The sequence below is a fragment of the Notothenia rossii genome (genome assembly GCF_949606895.1).
Source record: "Notothenia rossii genome assembly, chromosome: 7".
Lineage (NCBI taxonomy): Eukaryota > Metazoa > Chordata > Actinopteri > Perciformes > Nototheniidae > Notothenia > Notothenia rossii.
The window spans coordinates 76,115,457-76,138,997 of record NC_136905.1 but is presented as its reverse complement, the minus strand read 5'-3'; the positions used below and the strand labels follow the sequence as shown (position 1 = coordinate 76,138,997).

The following is a 23,541-nucleotide window of genomic DNA, read 5'->3' as shown; positions in this document are numbered from 1 at the left end:
AATATGGAGAAGACAGTTGATTCTCGTGTGAATGTGTTGTCTTTCATCATAACAGTGGCTGCACTCTTTAACTAGCCTCGGGTTGATGGAGGCTAATCAGTTACAGCAGTGTGGGAACAAGAATTATTTTCCCACCGTTATTCACCTTAATGCTGTGTGTGTGTGTGTGTGTGTGTGTGTGTGTGTGTGTGTGTGTGTGTGTGTGTGTGTGTGTGTGTGTGTGTGTGTGTGTGTGTGTGTGTGTGTGTGTGTGTGTGTGTGTGTGTGTGTGTGTGTGTGTGTGTGTGTGTGTGTGTGTGTGTGTGTGTGTGTGTGTGTGTGTGTGTGTGTGTGTGTGTGTGTGTGTGTGTGTGTGTGTGTGTGTGTGTGTGTGTGTGTGTGTGTGTGTGTGTGTGTGTGTGTGTGTGTGTGTGTGTGAAGACTCGTGTGTTTCTGTTTATGAGTTACGGCATCTCGTATCTAGGTTTCTGTGTAAACTCCACATCATGTGCATGTCTTGAAGTGGGCATATCTGAGTTTCTGTGTGTGTGTGTTTCTGTATTAGCGTGCACTGTGATAACCTCTGCCCCCCCCTTCTGTGTTTCAGCGAGCGTACACTGTGATATTGGAGGCGTGGGACAGGGACAATGGCACACACAGCAATGGTAAGCATCATTTTACCAATTTAAACATTTTTCCGATGTCCGTCCTTTAATGTTGTCTTTATATATCACAGCTCTAGTTAATGTGATTATACTTAGGTCATGGAGTTTGTGTCATATTCTGGCTCAACTCATCCGTTTCTTAATCTAATCGTAATCTACAGTTTTATTCCCATCTACTGTAATGGTTCACAGTGAAAGTGATGAGCATTAACAAGAACTCGCAAAAATGGGACATTATGTCATGCTTACTGACACCTGTACGCCCGAGGTCTATTTGGTAAGCAGAATGGAAAGAAAGCCAACTCACCGGCTCATATGAAACACCTGCAATCTGTTGACTAACATGAAAAGAATGGGAGACGTGTGCCATGTTGTGAGATTTGTGAATCTGTACAGGCATGTCAAGTTTACCCATCAACGCTGCACCTTCAAAGTGAGGCCTTGACATCCTCATGCACAGATCTGATTTGTCATTGAGTTTTCCTAACGCTCCTCCACCACCGTTTCCCATTTCTCGCCCTCTTCACGGTCACTCTGACTGTTTTTGGCCATCTCTATATAAAGCCTGTGAGAGCATTGCATCGTTAAGCCATTAATTACGGACCGCAGCAGCTTTTCTTTTCCCCCTGCCCCTCTTTCCTCTGATGTCTGTCTCCTAATTAGCATCCCGACAGCTGTCCGGCTACTGCACGCACTTCATTATCCTGAAGCACTGTGACACGCTGGCATCTAGGCTGCCATGCCCCGGCCTGGACAGCAGCTTCTGCACACTTTGGTTTCTGATCACTCCACCACCTGTCGATGGTGCAGTGTCATGGGTGGAGGGATGCTTTAAAATGGTCTTATTAGGCTTTTGGGGCTTTTTCCTTCCTTGTGGTGTGTTGTATAGGTTTTTGTGCATGTACCGTAATTTTCGGACTATAAGCCGCGCCTTTTTCCCCATTATTCGACACTGCGGCTTATATAACGGTGCGGCTAATCTATGGATTTTTACAGCTAACGGCCACTAGGGGACCTCCTAAATCTATGGATTTTACAGGTTACAGTCCACCACCTTTAACTCTATGGGCTCTATGGCCGGTCCGCACCCCCCACCTTTAAGCGGCGGGCTCCAGCAGGAAAAGCTGGAGGCCGGAAAAGAGTGAGACAGTTGGCGCGCAAAAGTAAAAGTGGAACCGAGACTGGTACGAGAGACAGAACGAGAGCAAGACAGACAGACATTACGAGAGCGAGACAGTTTGTCCCCGTACCACTGGTTGAAAACCACTGCTGTAGATCACTGCCGGTACGTGCGCTGGGAGCGCACCGTTTAAGTTTGAAAGTTGAAAAGTTTGTGTGTCTGAAACGCTATGTGATACAGTACAGTTTACACAGCACATGTTCTGTAGCTACTATTGCACTAAATGGTAACACTTGAATACGTTATGCAAATATGCAACTTGTTTGTTGAAATGTTAATAAATGGGAGCTCCCTCAAACAGCCATCTCTTTCCCGACAATCCCCTCTGTGCACGAACCCTTACATATGGTAATTAAACATTAAAACACCTGCGGCTTATAGTCCAGTGCGGCTTATATATGTACACATCATTCAATTTAGCTGCTGCGGCTTATATTCAGGTGCGCCTTATAGTCCGAAAATTACGGTAATTGGTCTGCAAATGCTTAAATCCCAAAGTTTACGGAACATAGTGACACCACTACGTAACACTAGTGCTCTATTGGCTAGCGGTCCAACACATTGTACGTGATAGGCTAAGAGGCGGGACATCTCTAAGCGGTTGACCAATCACAACAAAGCCGGCCAGCTAACAAATCAGAGCAGACTGGGCTCTGGTTTCAGACAGAGGGTGAAAAGAGATGCTGCAGCACAGGCAGTATGAGAACAATAAAGAGCTTTTTGAAAATTAAAGCATAGAAACATGTCGCAGGAGAGAAACAACCTACTAATATGAACCTGAAAATTAGCATAATATGTCCTCTTTAATAATCCTCATCGTGGTGAGGCAGGCCGGGGGCGCCGTGTCCTATCTTGAATACTTGGGAGATTTTTCTCATTGCGCGATCAAGTTTGATTCTTAAATCTGTCAGTGAGTCTGTCAGCAGCCAAGTGTCAAATTCAAACATAGCAATTTTTTTGTGTCAAATACTACATAAGTTAGGAATATAAATGTAATAATAAGAAACATTCCTCCATGGATGTGATGCTCAGATTTATTTGAGCAGGTATTTGGGCTTAAATTGTTATTATTTACTTCTCTGCGTATCTACTTTCACTCGAATGTTCCTACTTCACTTTGGGAATTCCTACATTGTTGGGAGTTGCTTTCGACAAACGTCAGAGAGCAGGGATAAACATGTTGCATCTAGCATTACTGAAACTGTTGCATATTTAAAGAGAGTGCTAGAGAATCGTCATGTATAGCAGGCCAGGTGTGAACAGGAATAAGAATGGAAAGATGTCACGATCAAGTTTTTTTGGCCCAAGGCCCCATTCCTCAACACTGTCTTATATTTCTGTACGTAATACAGGTTTAATCTAAAGTGGACCCACGGTAAATTAAAATAGAAAACTAAGTGTGACATCGTGTGAGCTTTCTGAAAACACAAAGTAGCCCATATTTGGTTTTTTTCAAAAGTATTTTGATTATTATTGATGGGGGAGGATTGTCAGTTGGACAACAGTATTTACAAAAGTTTAATGAATTTATTAAGAAAAAGGCCTAAGCCTCCAATGGTCTTATCTTCTGAAGTTTGAGAATGTGCTGCTTTTCTCAGTTCTGTTTTTCACCATTGATTCTCTCCTGTAAATATCAGAAAATACTGAAAATAGTTCATCCAAATTTCCTAGAGCCGATATTGACATACGATTTTATTTTTATCCTAGGTATTGCATTCACTGTCAAAGAAGACGTACAATGTTAACATTTGAGACGCTAGATTCAAAATGTTTTAATTGATGAAACTCTGTGAAAGGTTATGATGGCAATTATAAAAGAAGCGAGGTTACTCCAGTGAGCGTTGTGTGAACAGGTCTGGGCAGCAGGTTGGAGAGTTCTCAGAAAATGAAGTGTGCGTGGAAGCTGTTTGGGCTTCAGGAAGCCCCCGCCTGTTTAAAATACAAAATAGAAAGCGCAGGAGAGGAGGATGATGATGATGATGATGATGATGATGATGATGAAGATGATGATGATGAAGTTGACTGTGTCGGTGGATTGTTGGCTGGTGTGGAGGGTACACGTTATTTTTTTTACACTGGGTAAGGATGGGTAATCCCCTCCGTCATAAACCAGGGGAGAATTCAGTTGAGATAGCTTCGTTCTGTTAATCTTCTTCCTCTTTTCCATAAAGCTCTATTGTTATCCATCAACTGTTAAATACAGTTCATTGATTCACACACCATGAACACACACACACACACACTGTAGTTTATTGTGTGGATTATTCTGCTGCTGAAAATAGTCACCAACACATTTACTTTTTCCTCCTTGTTGAGTAAAGTTTGCTTAAAACAAAATAACATATTTGGTAGATTTAAAAGATTAACGTCTTTATCATAAACCAGTGGGAATGAGAGCTACAGACAGGAAGTCATCACATATTTGGAAAGCCTTGAACTGATATTTTAATGGGATTTGTTGACAATAAAAACAATTTATATGATCAAAGTATTGCCAATCTTATCGCTCAACACTGACGCACTGATGGTTGTGCACGTTATATTTAGATAATTGAAAACAACTAAGGGGATAAATGAGGTATTTGTAACGAAACTGTACTAATTCATGTCACATTACCACAAACTAACAATTTAAATATCTGTGGTATCTATAAGTGGCACCCTACTCGTATAATGATCAAGCATAATGGGAGCAATGAACTTAAGATAATTTGCATATTTCCTGACGTTGGAGTGTGCCGCAAGCTGTATGCTGCAATAATAAGATGCATTATAATGTTTCTGCAATCACTCAAAACCATTTCAAGGTTGATTAAGTGCAATTTCTGTACCTTATAATTTGAACTCCACCCAGCTGAAGCAACAAGCAGGTTAAAACAAATCAGCAAAGAGAGAGAAGAGAGGTATATCCACCTCTTTTACTGATCACAAATGTATTTAACAGTTTGTCGGTGCCACACTGAACCGCCTGCAGGAAGATGCTTTCCAAAACAAAATAACTGCTTGACAACCGGGTTATCATCGCTGAATCACTTTCAGAGTGAGAGGGTTGTTCGGGCACGGCTTCTCATTCCTGTTGTGCTTTCATTTGCAGCCATTATCTGCAACCAACATAAGACTAAGGGCTCACGAAATGATTGCAGGTTTTTTTTTATAGTTTCTAGTTGTAGGAGATTTTTGTTCTCTTAGGATATGTGATGGAAATTCAACATTTACATATATTTTTTAAATCCAATGATCATGGTTTTCACTGAAAACTAAATCCTGGAAGACAATTTAATTTAAAGGGGCTCTATTCTGCTCATTTTCAGGTTCATATTTGTGAATATGTGAACCGGAAACGATGTGATTGGTTAGCTGACCGGCTCTGTTGTGGTTAGTTAACCGCCTATATATTTCCCGACCCTTAGCCTATCACGTTCAATGTAGGGGTTTAACGGTATTCGTCCCGTACCGTCACAGTTCGGTGCATGAAGTCACACAACGAATACGTCTTTTTTTTTACGAGTGGGAAGAAAGTCTGCCATTCAGGACAGACTAAACTATATATATAGTCCAGGGGGTGGTATTGCGCCTAAAAGCTGTTTGCCAGCCGCCCTTAAACAAAAAATTTAAGAAGAAGAAGAAAACAAAACGAACAAAATACAAGAAGAAGAGAAGTTAGTATCGGGAGTTCAGATTAGTGATAGGAATTATGGCTCTTTGAAGGGAGCCGGATCTTATAGCTCCGTTCCTTTTACGAGAGCTGTTCAAAGGGGGCGGGGTTAATAGGTTTATCTGCGAAATATACCTTTTATAATTCAATCAAATGTTGCCCTGTTTTGACTAATGATTTATATTGTGTACACATATATCACTTAAATTATTCAATACATCCTTTGTACTGAAGTATTTACATTTTTAATATAAATGATTTGCTGTGGCCAATTGTTTTCATTGCATTTACAGACCCTTTGACTCTGATTGTAGAACCACGCTAAAAAAAAGCAGATAGCAACACCTATACAAACAGACAACAAATCTTCGCTGAGCCTAAAAATAATCATAAATAAATAACATAATGAAAATAAATATATTGCAATGCTCAAAACAGCAGCATCCAACAGTCTCTAATCCTTGGATATTACATGTCACTGCATGCATGCACGGAGCACCCGTAGCGTGGATATCATCATATCATTCTGTCTTGTATGACTTTTTTAAAAAACGGCTCGTTCGCGGACGCGAGCCGGCTCCCGTCGTTCACTTAAAACAGCGGCTCGTTCGCAACTGACACATCACTAGTTCAGATAACACACAGGAGCTAGAAGACCCACCTACTTCTTTTAAATCAGCTGTGTGGGAACATTTCGGGTTCCCTTTGGACTACAATAACGATGGAGTGCAAGTGGTGGATGGGACCATGGATGTATAATAAGAACCACTAAATCATATCAGAAGGCATCACCGGAGCCCGGCAAAAGACAACAGCAGTTCAACAGCTTATCCCCGCTGTTTTTAAGAAGCCAATAGACATGAAAGCCGAGAGACCAAAATAAATAACAGAAGCTTTTGGCATATATTTTTCAAGGGCTATGCTGCGCCCTTATGCAATAGTAGAGGACCCCGGCTTTTATTGATTGTGATTGAAACACTATCTTATTATTTATTTTGTAATATTTTCAAGACATTCTTTTTAGTTTTACAGCTTATTGAACCTTTTTGTTTGACATCAGCCATTATAGATAATATGGCCATCTGAGTGTGTGTGTGTGGTTTGTTTTTAACTGTAATACAGTTAATTATTCAAAATGTTAGAGTTCCTTATTTTTAAACTGAAACTTGCATTACTGTTCAAAATAAATAACAACAAACCTGGAATGATGCATTTGGGACTTTTTTTTGCTTTTTCTTGTTGTACCGAACCCGTACCGAACCCGTACCGAACCGTGACCCCCAAACCGAGGTACATAGCGAACCGTGTATTCTGTGAACCGTTACACCCCTAGTGCAATGTGTACAATGTTCATTTTATTTTTGCAAAACACTAACAACGGCATGTGTTTAGCCAACATTTTACGACGTTGGTTTCTTTTGTAAAATGAAATAGAAAGGGGGCTTTGTATATGAGTGCGTGTATTCCTCAAATTAAGCCACTAATAATCAACTGCTGGGGTTTTATTTTTGAGCATTTAAGACACACTCATGTGGGCCAGATGGGGAAAATGTGACTGCGCTTCTTTCTGAAAACCATCAGATGTCCGGTGAAGGAAAACAAAATCAAATTATTTTAACTAGCATCATAAACACAGTTCTGTCTTCAGTTCACTGTTACAAGTGACAAGCTGTCAAGAGGTCAAAGGTCAAAATAAAAGTGTCACAGCCCCCTAACAAAACGGTCCAGTTACAGGCAGCTTGTTGCATTCAAGTAGAAAAAAGTCACGCTTTGTCTCTGAAATGAATCTTCTCCTCAGTTTTCTCTGGACACGATCAGCTGCTCGGATCTGAAGCCCCCTGTTGTTTATGTAATGTGTTTTTTGTAATGGCCCACTCTCTCCTGCTCTCCCTAGTAACAGCGGCCTCTCTTAGTGTGTCTCCTCACTACAGAGGGAGCTCATTGGTCTATATTTTTATATCTAATTGCTGGAGATGAGCAGCAGCGAGTGTTTCAGGTGGTGGGTGTGGGACTGGAAACTGTGGCAGTTGGTTAGCTCGCACAGAGACTCAGTAAATCAGGACAGCCTGGAAATGGATCCTTTCTCTATACAGTGTCAAACTTCAGCAGCTATGGAGATGATAGAAAAGCAAAGGGATATGTCTAAAGTTTTACACAGTTTATGCGATGAAAACATAACATTTTATACAAGGTAAATGTCAGAAAAAATGTAAAGTTATCCCTAATAAATATGGCTAAATGAAAATGCAGAAAGTCTAATCCAGCGGATAAGGTATAAAAGAGGAAACGTACTTTTTTAATGGTAAACTATTATTTCAGAATGAATTGTTAGAGTTCAGATAAAACAATACATCTTTATGTTAATCTTAAGTGACAAAAGTTTAATTAATTTAATTATATTTACCTTATTGATACCATATTCAGAATTTGCATACATTTCCCAATTTAGGATCAATAAATTCAAACTAATCTAATTGAATCCCCATTTCCCATTTGTTTATGAGTCAACAACATTCTCCTTCTCCTTCTCCATCCACTAGGAGATGTCCCGCCCCTCAGCCTATTACGTACAATGTGTTGGAGCGCTAGCCAATAGACGCGCAAGTGTTAACATAGTGATGTCATTACGTTCCAAAAGTAAAGCAAGTAGTGCAATAGAGGGGTTTCAGGCAGACAATTTACATGCAAAAAAACCTATATTATAAAAAGCACAATAGGGCCCCTTTAAGACATTTACTAGCAGTGTTCCACTTAGCTCCTCCCACTGAAGACAGAGCTGAGTTAGTACGATGAGCTCTTCCTTCCTGCTCTGTCTCTTCCAGGTCATACTCCACTCTGTTAGCGACAGCAGCAAAGCATGCTGGGTCACACTTCTCCTGTTCCTTGAGAACAAGCTAAAGGGCCTTTCCTATGTCGCCCTTCCACGTCTGCTCCACTTCTCTTATTATTTCCGGCCTGTCTCCAATGGAGTCGGGGGTGGATATCCTGAGAGTGGGGGTGGGCAGAAAAGCATTTTGGGTTACCAAGTTCTTGCATACCTCGCTACACCCTCGGTTTGAGCCCGCTTTATTCTCCTATTTTCTCCTCCTTCTTTCTTTTGCAACATATTTGGTGCAACAGAGTGATGTTTGACTGATGTGAGTCCTTCCTTCTGATCTGTGCTCACAACAGCCATTATTCTTGGATCGTCTTATATCACTAAACACCGGGTCGTTGGGTCAAATCCCATTACTGGAATCAGCGCTGCTTCTTGGAATGTCATTCAGAATTTGTGTTGTTTTTAGACCATGCTATCAAACCGACACAAATACTTGACCTGTTGAGTGTTTTTAATGTATTTAGTCAATCAAGTCAACCATGATTTATAGAGCAGCTTTCGAGCAAATCAAATACACTTCAAAGTGCTTTACAAGCAACTGACAAAAAATAGGACGATACAAGTAGTAAATTGTTAAAAAATAATATGATGAAGTCATAATGCTCAAAAGTTTACAAAAATTACATTGAGATAAATGGTAAAGATGATAATGAAAATAAGAGACCGAATACTACAAAAAATTGTTTGTTATTCAATTTCAAGCAAAACTTTATTTATACAAAACATTCTAGCAAATGAAATGCACTTCGAAATGCTTTTGACAAAACTACCATGCTAACAAGTTGTAAAAAGTTAAAAATAAAATAAATGTAACAATTTAAATTGTTCAACTGTATCCATACATTACAGTGACATAAATAATAAAACCATATAATTCTAAAACACTACATCAAAGCCAGACTAATACTAAGCCCCTTTTAGTAAAACAACTCTTTTCTGCTCTAACACTGATTTATTTGTCTTGTTTCCAGATGATGAGCTTCTGATTGAGCGCAGTATCCACAAAGGGATGATAAACCCCGGCGACGAGAAGCAGGTGGTAGAGTATAAGAGCTCCTTCACCAGCCTCGAGTACACCATCCGGGTCCGCTGCGATGAAAACTACTACGGCATCAAGTGCAACAAAGTCTGCCGTCCCCGTGACGACTACTTCGGGCATTACGTGTGCGACCAGCTGGGGAACAGAGGCTGCATGGAGGGCTGGATATGGCCTGAATGCGAGACAGGTACAAGGAGGGTCTGCAGCAGAACACAGGATACAGGGGGATGGGATTTAATTAGAACTGATTTATATTGAATTATAAGAGATTTGTTACTATTTAGTAGAGCTGTAAGCAATTATCAAAGCCTTATTATTAAATCAAGAGTATGAAAGTATACATAAAGTCCAGTAAGTTGGTGATTTTTTTTTTTTTTTTTTTTAATGTTTTCATTTCCTGCCAGAAATCAGATTAAATGTATTATTTATATTATTTATTTATATATATTTTTAGCAAATCTTTTCAATTTCTTTTAAACCAACATTATTAATGGGAATCACAATTTTGGACATTGACATTGATTACATTTTTTCAACACAAACATAATCAATAAATACAAAAATATGGTACATTTAACAACAGATTTTATCAAATGAAGAAGGAAAACATTAAACGATCAAACTTTATTGTGCTTGTACTCCTATAGCATTTGAAATCTGATCAGATATTTGCATTCCTTAAGTACCTGGTCTTGTTTTTCCTGTACGTTAAAAGGGAAGTTTGTGATCACATGGACGAAGCTTTCGTAGTCTCTACCTCCTCACTGCCCTTTTTCGTAAAAACACTTGGAAGTGCACTGATGTTCATGTCAAGTGTCACTTTGTAAGAATTCAAAGAATGTGAGGAAACTCTCGTCAGCGATGTAGAGACCTTCAATTTTCCGACATTGCCTCTGCCATCCATTGTTAACGCTGCAGAGATTCTCCTGCATTTCACAAACAAGAAAAAACACAGGAAATTAGATTGTAATGATTTGAGCACCTGCAAAACAAAGTGCCAGCCGTGCAAAGACTTCCATTGAAATCATTTGAAGTGATGGTGTAAAGAATGCTGATGGAATTTATCTGATTTGAAACTAACACTAACTTGTCACGTTCTGCTTCCTTTTCCAAAAGCCATCTGCAAACAGGGATGCAGCCTCGAACACGGGACATGCAGCGTGCCGGGGGAATGCAAGTGAGTCATTTGTAATTGTTTGTTTGTTTTTTTATTCCACTTAGTTCACCTTTGTTCCACTTGTTGTTAAGTGATATCGAACATGCTTTTGTTTGGATGGGAAGAGTTTAATGAGGAGAACAGTGGGGATGATGAGGAACAGGGGTGGGGGGGGGGGGGGGTCTGTTGTTGATAACATAGCAAGCAGCCTCACCCCCTACCTCCCCCATCCAAGTTGTATGAAGTGCCCCCCCCCACCCAGTCCCTACACCTCAATCCCTCAGCTCCACTCTGATTCAGAAGCCATTGTTCTGCTTCCTGTTGTAAAGCTGTCAGACACACACACACACACACACACACACACACACACACACACACACACACACACACACACACACATACACACACACACACAAGCTCTGTTTTTTTTGTTATACACTTCCTCCCTCGTCCTCCTCCAGCATTAGAGAGGGCACGGTGCCCCCCCCCCCCCCCTGTAATGTCTGCAGCCCGCATCACCTCTTCCCATCCCGGGTCTTGTTATGGCTGGCACTCGATGCATTCCACCCAATAACAGGCTGCAGGCAACAGGCAGGGATGCAGAGAGGATGGAGGGATATATGAGCTAAAGGGACTACTTTCATAGTCAAGATCATTAAAAACTGAAAAAAGGAAGTAACCAAAAGTTAGTCTGGTGACTGATAGCCGGATAATGGCCACTCATGTGTTTGTATTATCTTCTCTAGTGTCAAAAATAGCTCATGTAGAAATAACTGATTTTGAGAATTATAAGTCGAGATTGAAACTGACAAATAGGTGGAAACTGAATGAGAAACAGGCCATTTCTATCGTAGATGGAGTGAATTTAGATACAGTATTATGACATTTTAAAAAAGGCTGACAGGCGCTTGTTGTGCAGTTATGTAAAGAGGAAAGGCAGCAGAGGGACATTTAGATTTGATTACATGAGAAACTGAGCTGTACATTTAGACACAGCGGAGCATGAGAGCTTTAAAAAGCCCAACTGCTCACACACACACACACACACACACACACACACACACACACACACACACACACACACACACACACACACACACACACACACACACACACACACACACACACACACACACACACACACACACACACACACACACACACACAGTAGCAAGTATTTGGGAAGAGGCGAGAGGGGAGGGGGTGGAGGACATTTATAAATGTCGAGGCAGGTTTGATTTAGTTAAGATCTCGTAAAGAAAAAGTGACGCTGACATTTCCATCGGAAATGGCCGGAGGATTTGAAGAGAGAGGAACATGTGTCTCAACATGTGATTTTAGAGCTTTATCACAATCAGTAACACACACACACACACACACACACACACACACACACACACACACACACACACACACACACACACACACATAGCTGAGAAAAAGAGAAGCGAACATCCATCCAATATAAGGATACAAACGTTTTTTGTTATGAAAGTCCATGTTATTCACAAGGTGGCATCATCAGTGTAGGAGAACAGCTGTAAGCGCAAAAGCTAGTTCGCATACATGTATATCAAAAACATTTCAAACAACAAGGATGATGCTGAAACTATTATACATTTCTAATGTAACTTCTGACCTGAAGTACCCTAAATATTGACAAATAATTTATAGTGTACTTACTGCATCGTTATTTAGCTTTCAACTACATTTCAGTCATCACTAGAATATAGGGATGTAACGATATATCGAATATCGCGATATGGCGGTAAATAGATGTCTCAATACCGTCGTGAGACTGACAAAATATACCGCAACTTTTTTATAAATAAAATAATAAATAATTTTTTTTTTTTTTTTTTTAAAACCTTTATTCAACCAGATGGTCCCATTGAGATCATTGATCTCTTTTTCAAGGGAGACCTGTCCAACATGGCAACAAGTAGGTTACAACATGAACATAAAACAACAGATAACACTTATGACATCGTATTTACAGGGCTACATGTACATACCTAGAGACATTGACAAGTACCAACAGTATATTTATATCTCGCCCTGTCAATAGGCCTCACCTTCTTGGCAAAAACGGTATTGTTTTTGAAGTGGTGGAGAGACAATGCACAGTTTGACCCACTGCTGTCACCCATGGCCAAAGCATATCTCTGTCCCAGCAACATCAGTACCAAGCAAGAGAGTTTTTTCCACAGCAGGGGATATTGTAAACGCCCAAACATCCCAGCTTCTACCTGGAAATGTGGACATGCTCATATTCCTAAAAGATAACCTTGATGATGCTGAGTGAGTGAGTTAGAGTTGAGTTACTTGAAAAACTAAAGTGAAACTTGATTTATTCTATTGCTGGGTCTGATTATTATATTGTTGACACTTTAAAATACTCCTATCCGACTAAAATGCTGTACAAATCAGATGTATTATTTAATTAAAAAAAAGAAAGCACATTTTTCTCCTTTATTTTTCAATAACGCGATAAATATCGTAACGTGGACTTTTTATCGCGATATTATTGCACCGTGAGTTTTTGGTATCGTTACATCCCTACTAGAATAACATTTTGAAACAAATGCGTTTCTGACGTGAATTTTTGTGGCAAGCTCCAGAAAAAGATTCCCACAACTTGGCTTGTTTCTAACTCAATATAAAAGTATATAAGACTGATATCAAACTTAAATTATGAGCAAAACAAAAAAAATAAGGCTTGACTTAGCCCCTAGGTAAACAAAACAATCATCCTTTTGTCACATTTTCCAAACAAATTATGTGAAAGTTAATATGAAAATGAAATGAAAAAGTGAAAGAGAGAGAAATGAAGCGACAGAAGGGTTAAAGAAAGAGAAAGCAGTGAGAAACAGAAAGGCAGAGCAGCAGCCTGGCAGAGGAAAACTAAAAGTGTGTGTTTGGTATCTTGTTTCTTACACACAGCGCATTCACAACCTACGCTCCCTCATGTGACACTACTAAACATGTAGCTAGGCAACAGCGGGCTAAGTCCGTCCACTGGATTTGGGCGCGAGGCTTTCCTGTAAATTATTCCACACACACACACACACACACACACACACACACACACACACACACACACACACACACACACACACACACACACACACACACACACACACACACACACACACACACACACACACACACACACACACACACACACACACACACACACACACAGAGCTTGTGGGTCACACAGGCCCCTCTACCCCTGCCCACCATCCCGTCCTCTGGGTGTGGTTTGTCTGAGCAGGGGTTTGTGGGCAGGCGGGATATTTTGGGCTCCTGCTGGCCCCTTGAGGCCCCTCTCATTGATGGGACGGCAGCAGCCCGGCGACGGGGCTTGGGGTAATGCCACCCTTCGCTCCAAACCATTTCCCTGCTCTCCCACAATGCAGCCAGACAGACTGTCCACGCTGCTGCAGTGTGCAGGGCACCACCGCTGACCACAGTGCCGGACAGCCGCACACATAAACAATGTACGGCTCTGTCACTCTCACACACACACACACACACACACACACACACACACACACACACACACACACACACACACACACACACACACACACACACACACACACACACACACACACACACACACACACACACACACACACACACACACACACACACACACACACACACACACACACACACACACAAAACTTGGCTTTTACTCATGCTGCGGTCAAACTGCAGTTAAGAGAGTTTCAGTTTACAAATTGTGAATGCAGCTAAACTGGTCGTGCATGCTTTGACATAAACAGATCTTTGTCATTGCTTTTTTATTATGTGATTTATTGATAATGAGTTCTTTATAAAGGAACTCCACCTACATAGAAATTCTATTGACAGGGTAATATTAGGTTCCCAGTTATAGAAGAAGATATATTTTAAAACCTGGATTAATAAACTAGGCAAGTTTATGTTCATGACACATTTCAACAAAAGGTAATTTAAAAAGCTTTAAGATAACATTAAGATATATAGTGCAAAAGTAAAAAAAAAAAACATAAAAAAAACAAGCGACATTAACATAGATATAAAAACAGTCATTAAAAGCCAAGACAATACAAATAAAACAAAGTAAGATAGAATAATGGTATAAAATGCAAGAATACAAGTGACAGTGCAGTGTAAGATATGAGTGGTTATTTGATTTATTGAAGGCAGCTGCAAACATAATAGTCTTCAGCCTGGATTTAAAGTAGAATAGACTTCCTTTATTGTCATTGCACCAGGTAAAACCAAATCAAAATAACAACAATCCTGATAGAAGTAGTGAGAGTTGCACTGGACCTATATATGGAGCATAAAGAAAGGGACTGATACCGGACAATACCCAGCATGCTGCAATACATTACAGCTCACTACAGAGCAGGACCCCAATGTTGTTTGGAGAAGTGTTTGGTCGGCATCCATTTTGAAGTGTTTGTGGATGGACATTGGTAGTGGAGGAGGAGGGAGGGAGGGGGTGGGGGGGTGTTTGCTCCCTAAATAGCTCCCCGACGGAGAAATGACAGGACAGGTGGGGCAAGGTTACCACTGGCCTTGGAATAACAGAGTGCTGCCATAAACCAACAGATTAGCTAACCCTGTGCTGGCCTCCCCTTCGAGACGTCGAACCCTCGTCACACTCATTCCAAGTGTGACCCCCCCCCCCCCACACAGATACACTCAGGAAGAGGGCTGAGAGAAGACATGACACAAAAAAGAGCATCTTAGCAAGTCATTTGTGTCCATAATTGAATGCTTAACATATTTTCTGAACATTGCTGAAACAATATAAGTGTATTGATAATCAATTCAATAAAAGAAAAACAACAAAATACAGTTTTTACAATTTGAAGATGATGGACTTGTGAGAGAAATGTTTTACATGAATTAAGAGGTATTAAGATAATAGAGAGAATAATCAATAATAAGTACATTCATCTGCTTCAGCCCATAACTAGTGTATAACTGGCATCTTAGCAACTCACTTGATTCTGGTGAAGGGTCTTATTCTTGGTAGTATGCACTGAGAAAGTTATTAGAGTTCACTTAAGGACATAATGACTTCATAACTATCAGCAAATAAAGTACAAAATGAACATGAACGATAGCACTTGATAGCATGTTAGGGCGGACACACACACACACACACACACACACACACACACACACACACACACACACACACACACACACACACACACACACACACACACACACTCAGGAATGTCCCTGGCGCTGTGTGTCCTAAGATTAGGAGCCGCAGCAAACATGTCATTCACCTTGATGAAGACGTGCTGTACGACAAATCGGTGACATTTAGCTGCCAAGTCAACCCTCCTGTTTTATTCTGGACTTTTCTACTAAACATGTTTCCTTCATCTAATCGCCTTCCGCTTTCTACATGACTGGAAAGCATTTCCCTTTTTTCCCTGGCATCTCCAGCATTCCTCATGTTTACCAGGGGACGTTAAACTGGCACGCTGCCCGGCACCATGCGCTGCTCACACATTGTAAACGTATTAAATGACTTGTTTGTTATTGCAACGTAACTATCATTGTTTTTCATGAACAACACCCCCTGTGTTATTAAGTGCATGTTTGTGCCTGATATCCCCTCTGTCTGGCTGGAGCTTTAATAGGAACACACTCTCACCCCACTGGTGCACCCGCTGAACTCTATCCACTGATTTTACGGCTATCAATGCTGTCACAACATTCAAGTATGTCAGTGACCAATACTTTGTTTCAAGGAGGAGAAGAAGAAGAAAGTTTAGTTTCTTTCCTCGCAGGGAACTTTCCCTAGTTTGTGGTTTCAGATCTCTTCAAGAAAGTGTGAAAGGAATGTAGGAAAAAGTGCTAATAGTGTGAAGGAAAGAATGAAAGCTAGAAGAAGTACATTAAACAGCAGGGATTCCTCTCAGGTGCACATTATATCTCACTCTATAAAACTAACCCTCCTCCACGCTGTGTTCAGGTGTAACTACGGCTGGCAGGGTCCGCTGTGTGACGAGTGCCTGCCGTACCCCGGCTGTGTGCACGGGACCTGCAACGAGCCGTGGCAGTGCACCTGTGAGAAGAACTGGGGGGGTCTGCTCTGCGACAAAGGTATTATTCAGCAGCACAATAACTACGTATATCTATCTTTTGGATAAGTGCCGAGTCAGAGGCAACTTGCTTTGGATTATCAAGGAGGTTTCACTTATGATCTAAAAGGCCTCTCCAGGTCATTTGGATAATTGATGGAGTTCATTATGGTATCAAATTGATTTGGTTTGTAGATTTTAAAATACTTTTCTAGTGTTTTATACGCTAACTCTGAATGTTTCATAATTTATATCTTAGGTTTTCCAAAGCATGCTGAAGAAATTTAGATCGTATTCAATTGTTTTTGAACTTTTCAGACGGACATTAGTTTCCATTATTTTCCATTTGCATTGATGTAAAACATGTTCAAGATGTTATCCCTAAATAATAACTTTAACAAAATGAATGCATGCTTCATACTCACTGTGATAGATTTCAAAACTCATGCAACTTCCAAGAAGTGCATTGAAACACTACGGTATGATTTCCCAAACTCATAAACTCAGAGCTATTGTGCAGTATTTTTAATTTCCAGTAAATGGGCTAAACCTGCACAGCGCTGTTTTACGCCACATTCCGTAAGTGGCATGAGGTAACCGTGTGATTGGTCAAGATGCAGAAGTAGAAATTATGTTTTCCTGTAAATATGTTCTTACATTGTGTTCCTTGTAACCCCACAATCAGATGTTCTGGAAGGAAAAAAAGTGAAATGTAGCCTGAAAGAACAAGTTATTGTGTTAAAGAGCACAGAGCTGCAGAATGATGACATGTGCAACATTTAAACTATATTTAGATTGTTTTTTTTTATACATTTCCTTAGCTGTCAGATATCTCCTGCCCTAATTCTCCCTTTGTCAAGTTGCCTATTATTTGTTACCCGAGTGCTTCACATAGAAAAACACAGGAGGGTAAATTAAGTGGTTTTTTTCATCTAGATCTGAACTACTGTGGGACCAACCGGCCCTGTAAGAACGGAGGGACGTGTATGAACACAGAGCCCGATGAGTATAACTGCGCCTGTCCCGACGGCTACTCTGGCAAAAACTGCGAGATTGGTGAATCAAATTAACCAGCTTCAAAATCCAAGTTTTTTTTGCCATGTCACGTCCAAGGCAACGTTAGATATATCCAATTGAAGATTTACAAGCATTGCTAATTTGTTCTTAACTTTTTCTCTGTAGCGGAGCATGCCTGTGTTTCCAACCCCTGTGCTAACGGAGGCACGTGCCATGAAGTCCCATCAGGCTTTGAGTGTCACTGTCCAGCAGGATGGTCCGGGCCCACCTGTGCTAAAGGTGAGGGGGCAATACAAAATAAGATGTGGTCTGTTCGGTTGCACACAAAAAGTTCTACAACATCTATTTACTTCACTGCTTGATCTGGTTTTTGATTCTTAATGTTCTTTGTAAAGAGCTTTGTGCTTGTGTTTGGGATTCAAACTCAAGAGTCTAAGCTACAATTTTGGACATTATTGAGGTGATCAAAACGTATTTCTTTGAATTTGGGGCTTCAATTTCATTCTGATATTAGGACATATATAAAGGTATTGACTAACAGCTTTTAAATAAGAAGTTTTTAAGTCAAAACATATTGGTACATTCATTTTAAATAATGGGATTTGTATTTTTCCACCAGATTGAAATCCCTGGCAGGGTGTAGGGTAAAGCCTTTATCTTTTAGTGGTTTTATGATGGATTGATAAAGTTAGGAGAGGAAGTAAACAGGCTAATTTAGCAGCGACTTGCAGTGTTTCACCATCCTAGTGGTCTGATTTTAAGAACTATCTGATGAGTATGCAAACATAAATCAATATCCACAGTGGTAGCTGGTGTGTGACTTTTATAAATGATAATTGGCTTCACCATGAGTCTGGTTTATATTTCAGACACAGACGAATGTGCCTCCAGCCCCTGTGCTCAGGGTGGGACCTGCGTGGACATGGAGAACGGCTTCGAATGCCTCTGTCCTCAACAGTGGACGGGCAAGACCTGCCAGATAGGTACGTCTCACTGAGTGATTCATAAGATTAGCCTTTTATATTTTGAGCAACTCGTTAGTGTACATCTGATCATTGCTTAATGTCATTTGCTGTAATAAAGCCGATGTGTTCAGTGTGTGTTGCACGTACAACGAATGCCCCATTTGCTTGCAGAGTTACAGCATACCTGGGTGTTTGTTTATGCCGCTGTGTCGTTTAACCAGTAGTATTACTGCAGGAGCGCCACTCATTTCAAATGGGAGTGTGTGTTTGTATATATGCACGCCCAACGGACACACTCACTGGGTATCATCTGCAACTCGAGCCAGGTGACTTGAGAAAAGCTAAAAATAACTTCCAGCCTGGCAACTGCTAGCCTTGGGACAAAATAAATGCTAGTGGGGGGGGGGAGGGGGTTATATTCGGCTCCAGACTGGGCGTAACGGGGTTGTATCTACGGTGAGGCGACTCCCCGACATAGTGGAGCCCTTACCCCTCTAAACCTCACCCAGGAAACACTTCATAACCTGTAAACACACGCAGGGAGCAACAGAAACGCTTTGGTTTGTGTTACAGTTTCTGTAGAGTGCTTCCCCTTTCAGAGAACAGGGTGGTACCTGGGAGCGGGATGAGGAGGAGGAGGGGCAGTGGGAGCGGGCGAGGCTGGGTTTTTGGGAAGGGGTTGGGGTGTTTAGTTTCAGGCCGGCCAACAGGTGCCGCTTACCTCCTGGGAGTAGTATTAATGCACTGAGTCGGTTTATAGTGAGGCGGCAGGGCGGGTGCGGCGATGGCTGCCTCTGAAACTGACCACTTGGAATGCCGCAGGTTGGCCTTCAGGGAATGCTATAGAGAGACATTAACCCCAAAGGAGGGGTGAGGATAGAGCAGTGGGGCGCTGGACATGAAACCCAGTGAGACATAGAGTTCACCCTGTAAATGTTCTGGCAATTTTACATGAAAAAGACCTTGGGTAATGTACCTATAAAAGTCATGAAAGAAATCTGAGATACAGCAGACAGGCCACATCACGCACAGGCTCGAATGTGCATATTACACACTTGAGATGTTCTAAACTGTAAAAGCTATTGCATAATAATCATTTCTACTGCACAAGTAAATATGTTCTTCTGATGTCAGCTATTTTTTTTATGTAACTTCATTAAAGGTTATTCTTTTCCTCATGAGGAGGAAGAAGAGAAAGCTTTATTAGAAAGTTATTATACTAATGCATAGTTTCAGTCAAATACCGTAAAGGCTCTTTCCAAAACAATCATTGAGCAGTTCTGGAAATAAAAACATTATTTTTGAATTACTTCAAGACAGGGGGACATGTGTGACATTTCTGTAAACCACACCTGTCAAAGTATTATTTTGCATTGTATCGTATGTCGAAAGTCCTAACAATGATTTCAAAAACAGTGATTCATTCTTGATGAAAAATGAGCAGCAATTTCCAAGTAGGGTTGAGCAACATTAAAGATGTGGTGTTTGTGAGGGGCGTCAAAAGAAGCTTCCCCTAAAAAAAAAAGCAGTTTGAAGTCAGAGTTCAGAGACCTACCTTCTTCTCCTGTAATCTCCTGTAGTGTTTTCCAACATGGAGCTATGCTTGGTGACGGGGTTTATGAGCACGCTCTCAGCTCTCTGATTCCTTCTCTCTGTGTCTCTAATCTCCATTTTGCAGACGTTAATGAGTGTGCGGGGAAGGCTTGCCTCAATGCTTACACTTGCAAAAACTTCATTGGTGGATATCTCTGTACCTGCTTTCGTGGATGGGTTGGCAAGAACTGTGAAATCAGTCAGTATCTATCCAGAAAATTATACGTCTTCAGCCTCTTTCCTCCTACCTGTAGCGCATTAGCAGGAGGCTAGTCTTCTCTTGGCTGGCTAGCTTCTGTAGCACTAGCTTCTCCTCACTTCTCATTCTCTCTGAAAAACAATCATGTTTCTGGATTTGTTTTGTAGTATATAGTTGTAGTTTTAGAGGCATATCATGTTATACTCGAGAGTAAAAGCTGAACACTATATATTTAACCAAGTCAGCATTGAACATAGTTAAATTGAACATGTTTCATGATGCATTGACAGAATGCTAATAGCCTTTTGCTAACAATGCTAGCAAAACTATCTAATAATTAGTAAAAAGCTAATTTTGCTCATAATGTGGACAAAAAAAATGTTTTATTACTGCTTGTATGATATATAGCTCTTCAACGGCTACCAAAAACATAGCCTAACTCGTAGTTGAATGCTGATCTAGTATAGTAATGGCATTTTGATATAAAGCTTATGGTTAAAACCCACAGAATGTATTATTTTTGAACGCTAGCAAAACGTAGCTTTTTCTTGTTGAATTAGAAGTTTTAAGTTCATCAACCACAGAAACATGTTTTAATGCATCCCCATGGGGAAGTGCTAGTGCATTACAATGGGGTTAGTAAATGAGCTCTCTATTAATTCTCCTTTCTTTTGCTCTAAGGTATCTGTTTATACCCGCCACACCCTGGCTTTACTCTTCCAAGCTATAAGACTTAACTGTTTGCTTCTTCCTGATGGATCTTTTAGAGAAGATCTTGAGGGGGTAGTTTTAACTTCTGCAGTGCATGTATGTTCTCGCTGCAACTCTTTACCTGCATCTGATATTTCCTCAGCCATGGATCACCTCACTTTGGTTGTATCTTCCGCTACTTCTTCTGTAGCAGCCGCATGTTTCAGCACCTATTGCATGTTCCTCCTTCCATTTGTCCAACTCAAACGTGAAGTTTTCTGTTTGTTTTCCTCTCAGATTCAAACAGCTGCCATGGTCAGTGTCAGAATGGAGGGACCTGCAAGGTGAGATTCACAAATGTCAAATGTGGAGTTTTTTATAGCTTTCAAAAACACTGTGGTCTTTGTTGAACTATGCTATATATAGTTTGTTATGTAACATAACGCAGTACTGGATTAAGAACAAGATTATAGATTGATCATCAAATAACCTGAACATATTCTCAAGGGGAAAATGGTTTTGAAAGATTGTGCCATATGACTTGCAATGCCTTAAAGGGATTTTCCTTTTTTAATGTAGGTTTATAAGATGAGGGAATTGACAAGATGATTTTAAAGAATTGCAACAACATGTTGATCGATAATCGGTATTCAAAAAAAGTAGTTAATTGATGTTTTGATTTATAATGCCATATTATCACACTGGCATCGTTATGATTGACAAATTGAGTCATTGAGGTGAGTGGGCTTATTTTGAACTCTGTAATGCCATTTGTCAAATTCTAGAAACTGGGCAGAAATGTATCAATAGAATTGTTTTGGCTGTGATAGCTCCCAATATCCCCATATTTCTAAACTGGAAGAATGTTTTTGGATTTACATTTGCTGTTGCTTCAACCAAACAAGAACGTATTTCTTGAATGATATCTAATATTTGAATCTGTGTACTTTTAATTATCTGCACCTGAGTGACATTTGGCAGCAGTGTTTGTCAACTTCTCATGTTATTTTTGTTTTATAGATGGCGGCCCGAGGCTACCAGTGTGTTTGCCAGACGGGGTTTGAGGGTCGGCACTGTGAGCTTCAGAGGAGCCGCTGTACCAGCAGCTCCTGTAAGAACGGAGGGCGCTGCCAGGCCCTGATCGACGGCTTCATGTGTGAATGCCCGCAGGGCTTCGCTGGTGAAACCTGTGAGGTGAGGACTAGATGCAGCTAGTGAAAAAACTGTTTTGTGCTTACAGCTATTTTTCCCTTGTTTGTGACTCTACCTTCCTGTTTTCCCTCGGTAGGTGCAGAATGACCCCTGCATCCCGAACCGCTGTCACAATAAGGCTCAGTGCCACAGTCTGGTGGGAGATTTCTACTGCAGCTGCCCCGACGATTACGAGGGCAAAACATGCTCAGAGCGTAAGGACCACTGCAAGACCAACCGCTGTCAAGGTAATACACCTGGAAAAGCCTTTATCCATCATTTCTAAATATATTTGTGTTAATAAAGCACAAACTATTTGCCCTGCTGAACTTTTATATCACTTCTTTCACCCCAAGTGATTGACAGTTGCACAGTTGCTGTGGCAACAAATGACACCCAAAAGCGGGTGTGGCATATCTCCTCCAATGTGTGCGGTCCCCACGGACGCTGCATCAGCCTGCCTGCCGGGAACTTCAGCTGCTCCTGTGAGCCGGGCTTCACGGGCACCTACTGCCACGAGAGTGAGTCATTAATAGCTACACACACACACACACACACACACACACACACACACACACACACACACACACACACACACACACACACACACACACTATATTTATCATCAGTTTCCATCACAGGGAGCCACATGATTATTACGGTATATCCTACTCTGGTTTCAGTAATTATAACTCTTAGTTTACTTTATACAGATAAACAATACACACAAAGCAAATCAAGAGGAAAACATATGCAGGAAAAGGCCGGGAAATAATTTTGCATCTGATTCCATTGCAGTTTTCGATTGGTTCCATTACATAATGCTTTTGTATGTTTGTGATACACAACAAACTCGTCTATTTTCACTTATTCTCCAAAAAGCTGTTAGTAGTGGGTGTTATTTTATTTATATATATTTGAGACATAAGCTGAGTTAAACAGCATGATTAAAAGCTGAGCGCGCTGCAACCTTAAATGACAGAAAATGCAGGACAAAACCCAACAAAATGCAAAAATTCGATTGATGCTTTTCAAAAATTCAACAACTTAGCCAAATAATTGTTTTCATAATTTCACATTTGTAAATATCTGTCCTTTCTCTGCTTGCAGACATTAACGACTGTGCGTCCTCCCCCTGTAAGAACAGGGGCACTTGCATCGATGGGATCAACTCCTTCCAGTGTGTTTGCCCAAACGGCTGGGAGGGTAATCTATGTGATGTTGGTA

At 40.8% G+C, this 23,541-nt stretch overlaps 1 protein-coding gene across 6 annotated transcripts in view; it reads left to right on the top strand.

Moving 5' to 3' along the window:
* Positions 1-23,541, top strand: part of LOC307046294 (protein jagged-2-like) — a 95,197-nt gene that overhangs the window by 55,369 nt on the left and 16,287 nt on the right. For 5 of the 6 annotated variants that reach the window (XM_079692684.1, XM_079692682.1, XM_079692683.1 and 2 more), the window contains 13 exons: positions 587-644; positions 9,329-9,583; positions 10,513-10,573; positions 16,551-16,681; positions 17,596-17,715; positions 17,842-17,955; positions 18,546-18,659; positions 20,320-20,433; positions 21,421-21,467; positions 22,144-22,317; positions 22,412-22,562; positions 22,671-22,835; positions 23,425-23,538. In XM_079692684.1, coding sequence (XP_079548810.1) covers positions 587-644; positions 9,329-9,583; positions 10,513-10,573; positions 16,551-16,681; positions 17,596-17,715; positions 17,842-17,955; positions 18,546-18,659; positions 20,320-20,433; positions 21,421-21,467; positions 22,144-22,317; positions 22,412-22,562; positions 22,671-22,835; positions 23,425-23,538 — 1,618 coding nt within the window. The remainder of the gene's footprint in view (positions 1-586; positions 645-9,328; positions 9,584-10,512; positions 10,574-16,550; positions 16,682-17,595; positions 17,716-17,841; positions 17,956-18,545; positions 18,660-20,319; positions 20,434-21,420; positions 21,468-22,143; positions 22,318-22,411; positions 22,563-22,670; positions 22,836-23,424; positions 23,539-23,541) is intronic. The other variant, XM_079692685.1, reaches the window with a different exon arrangement.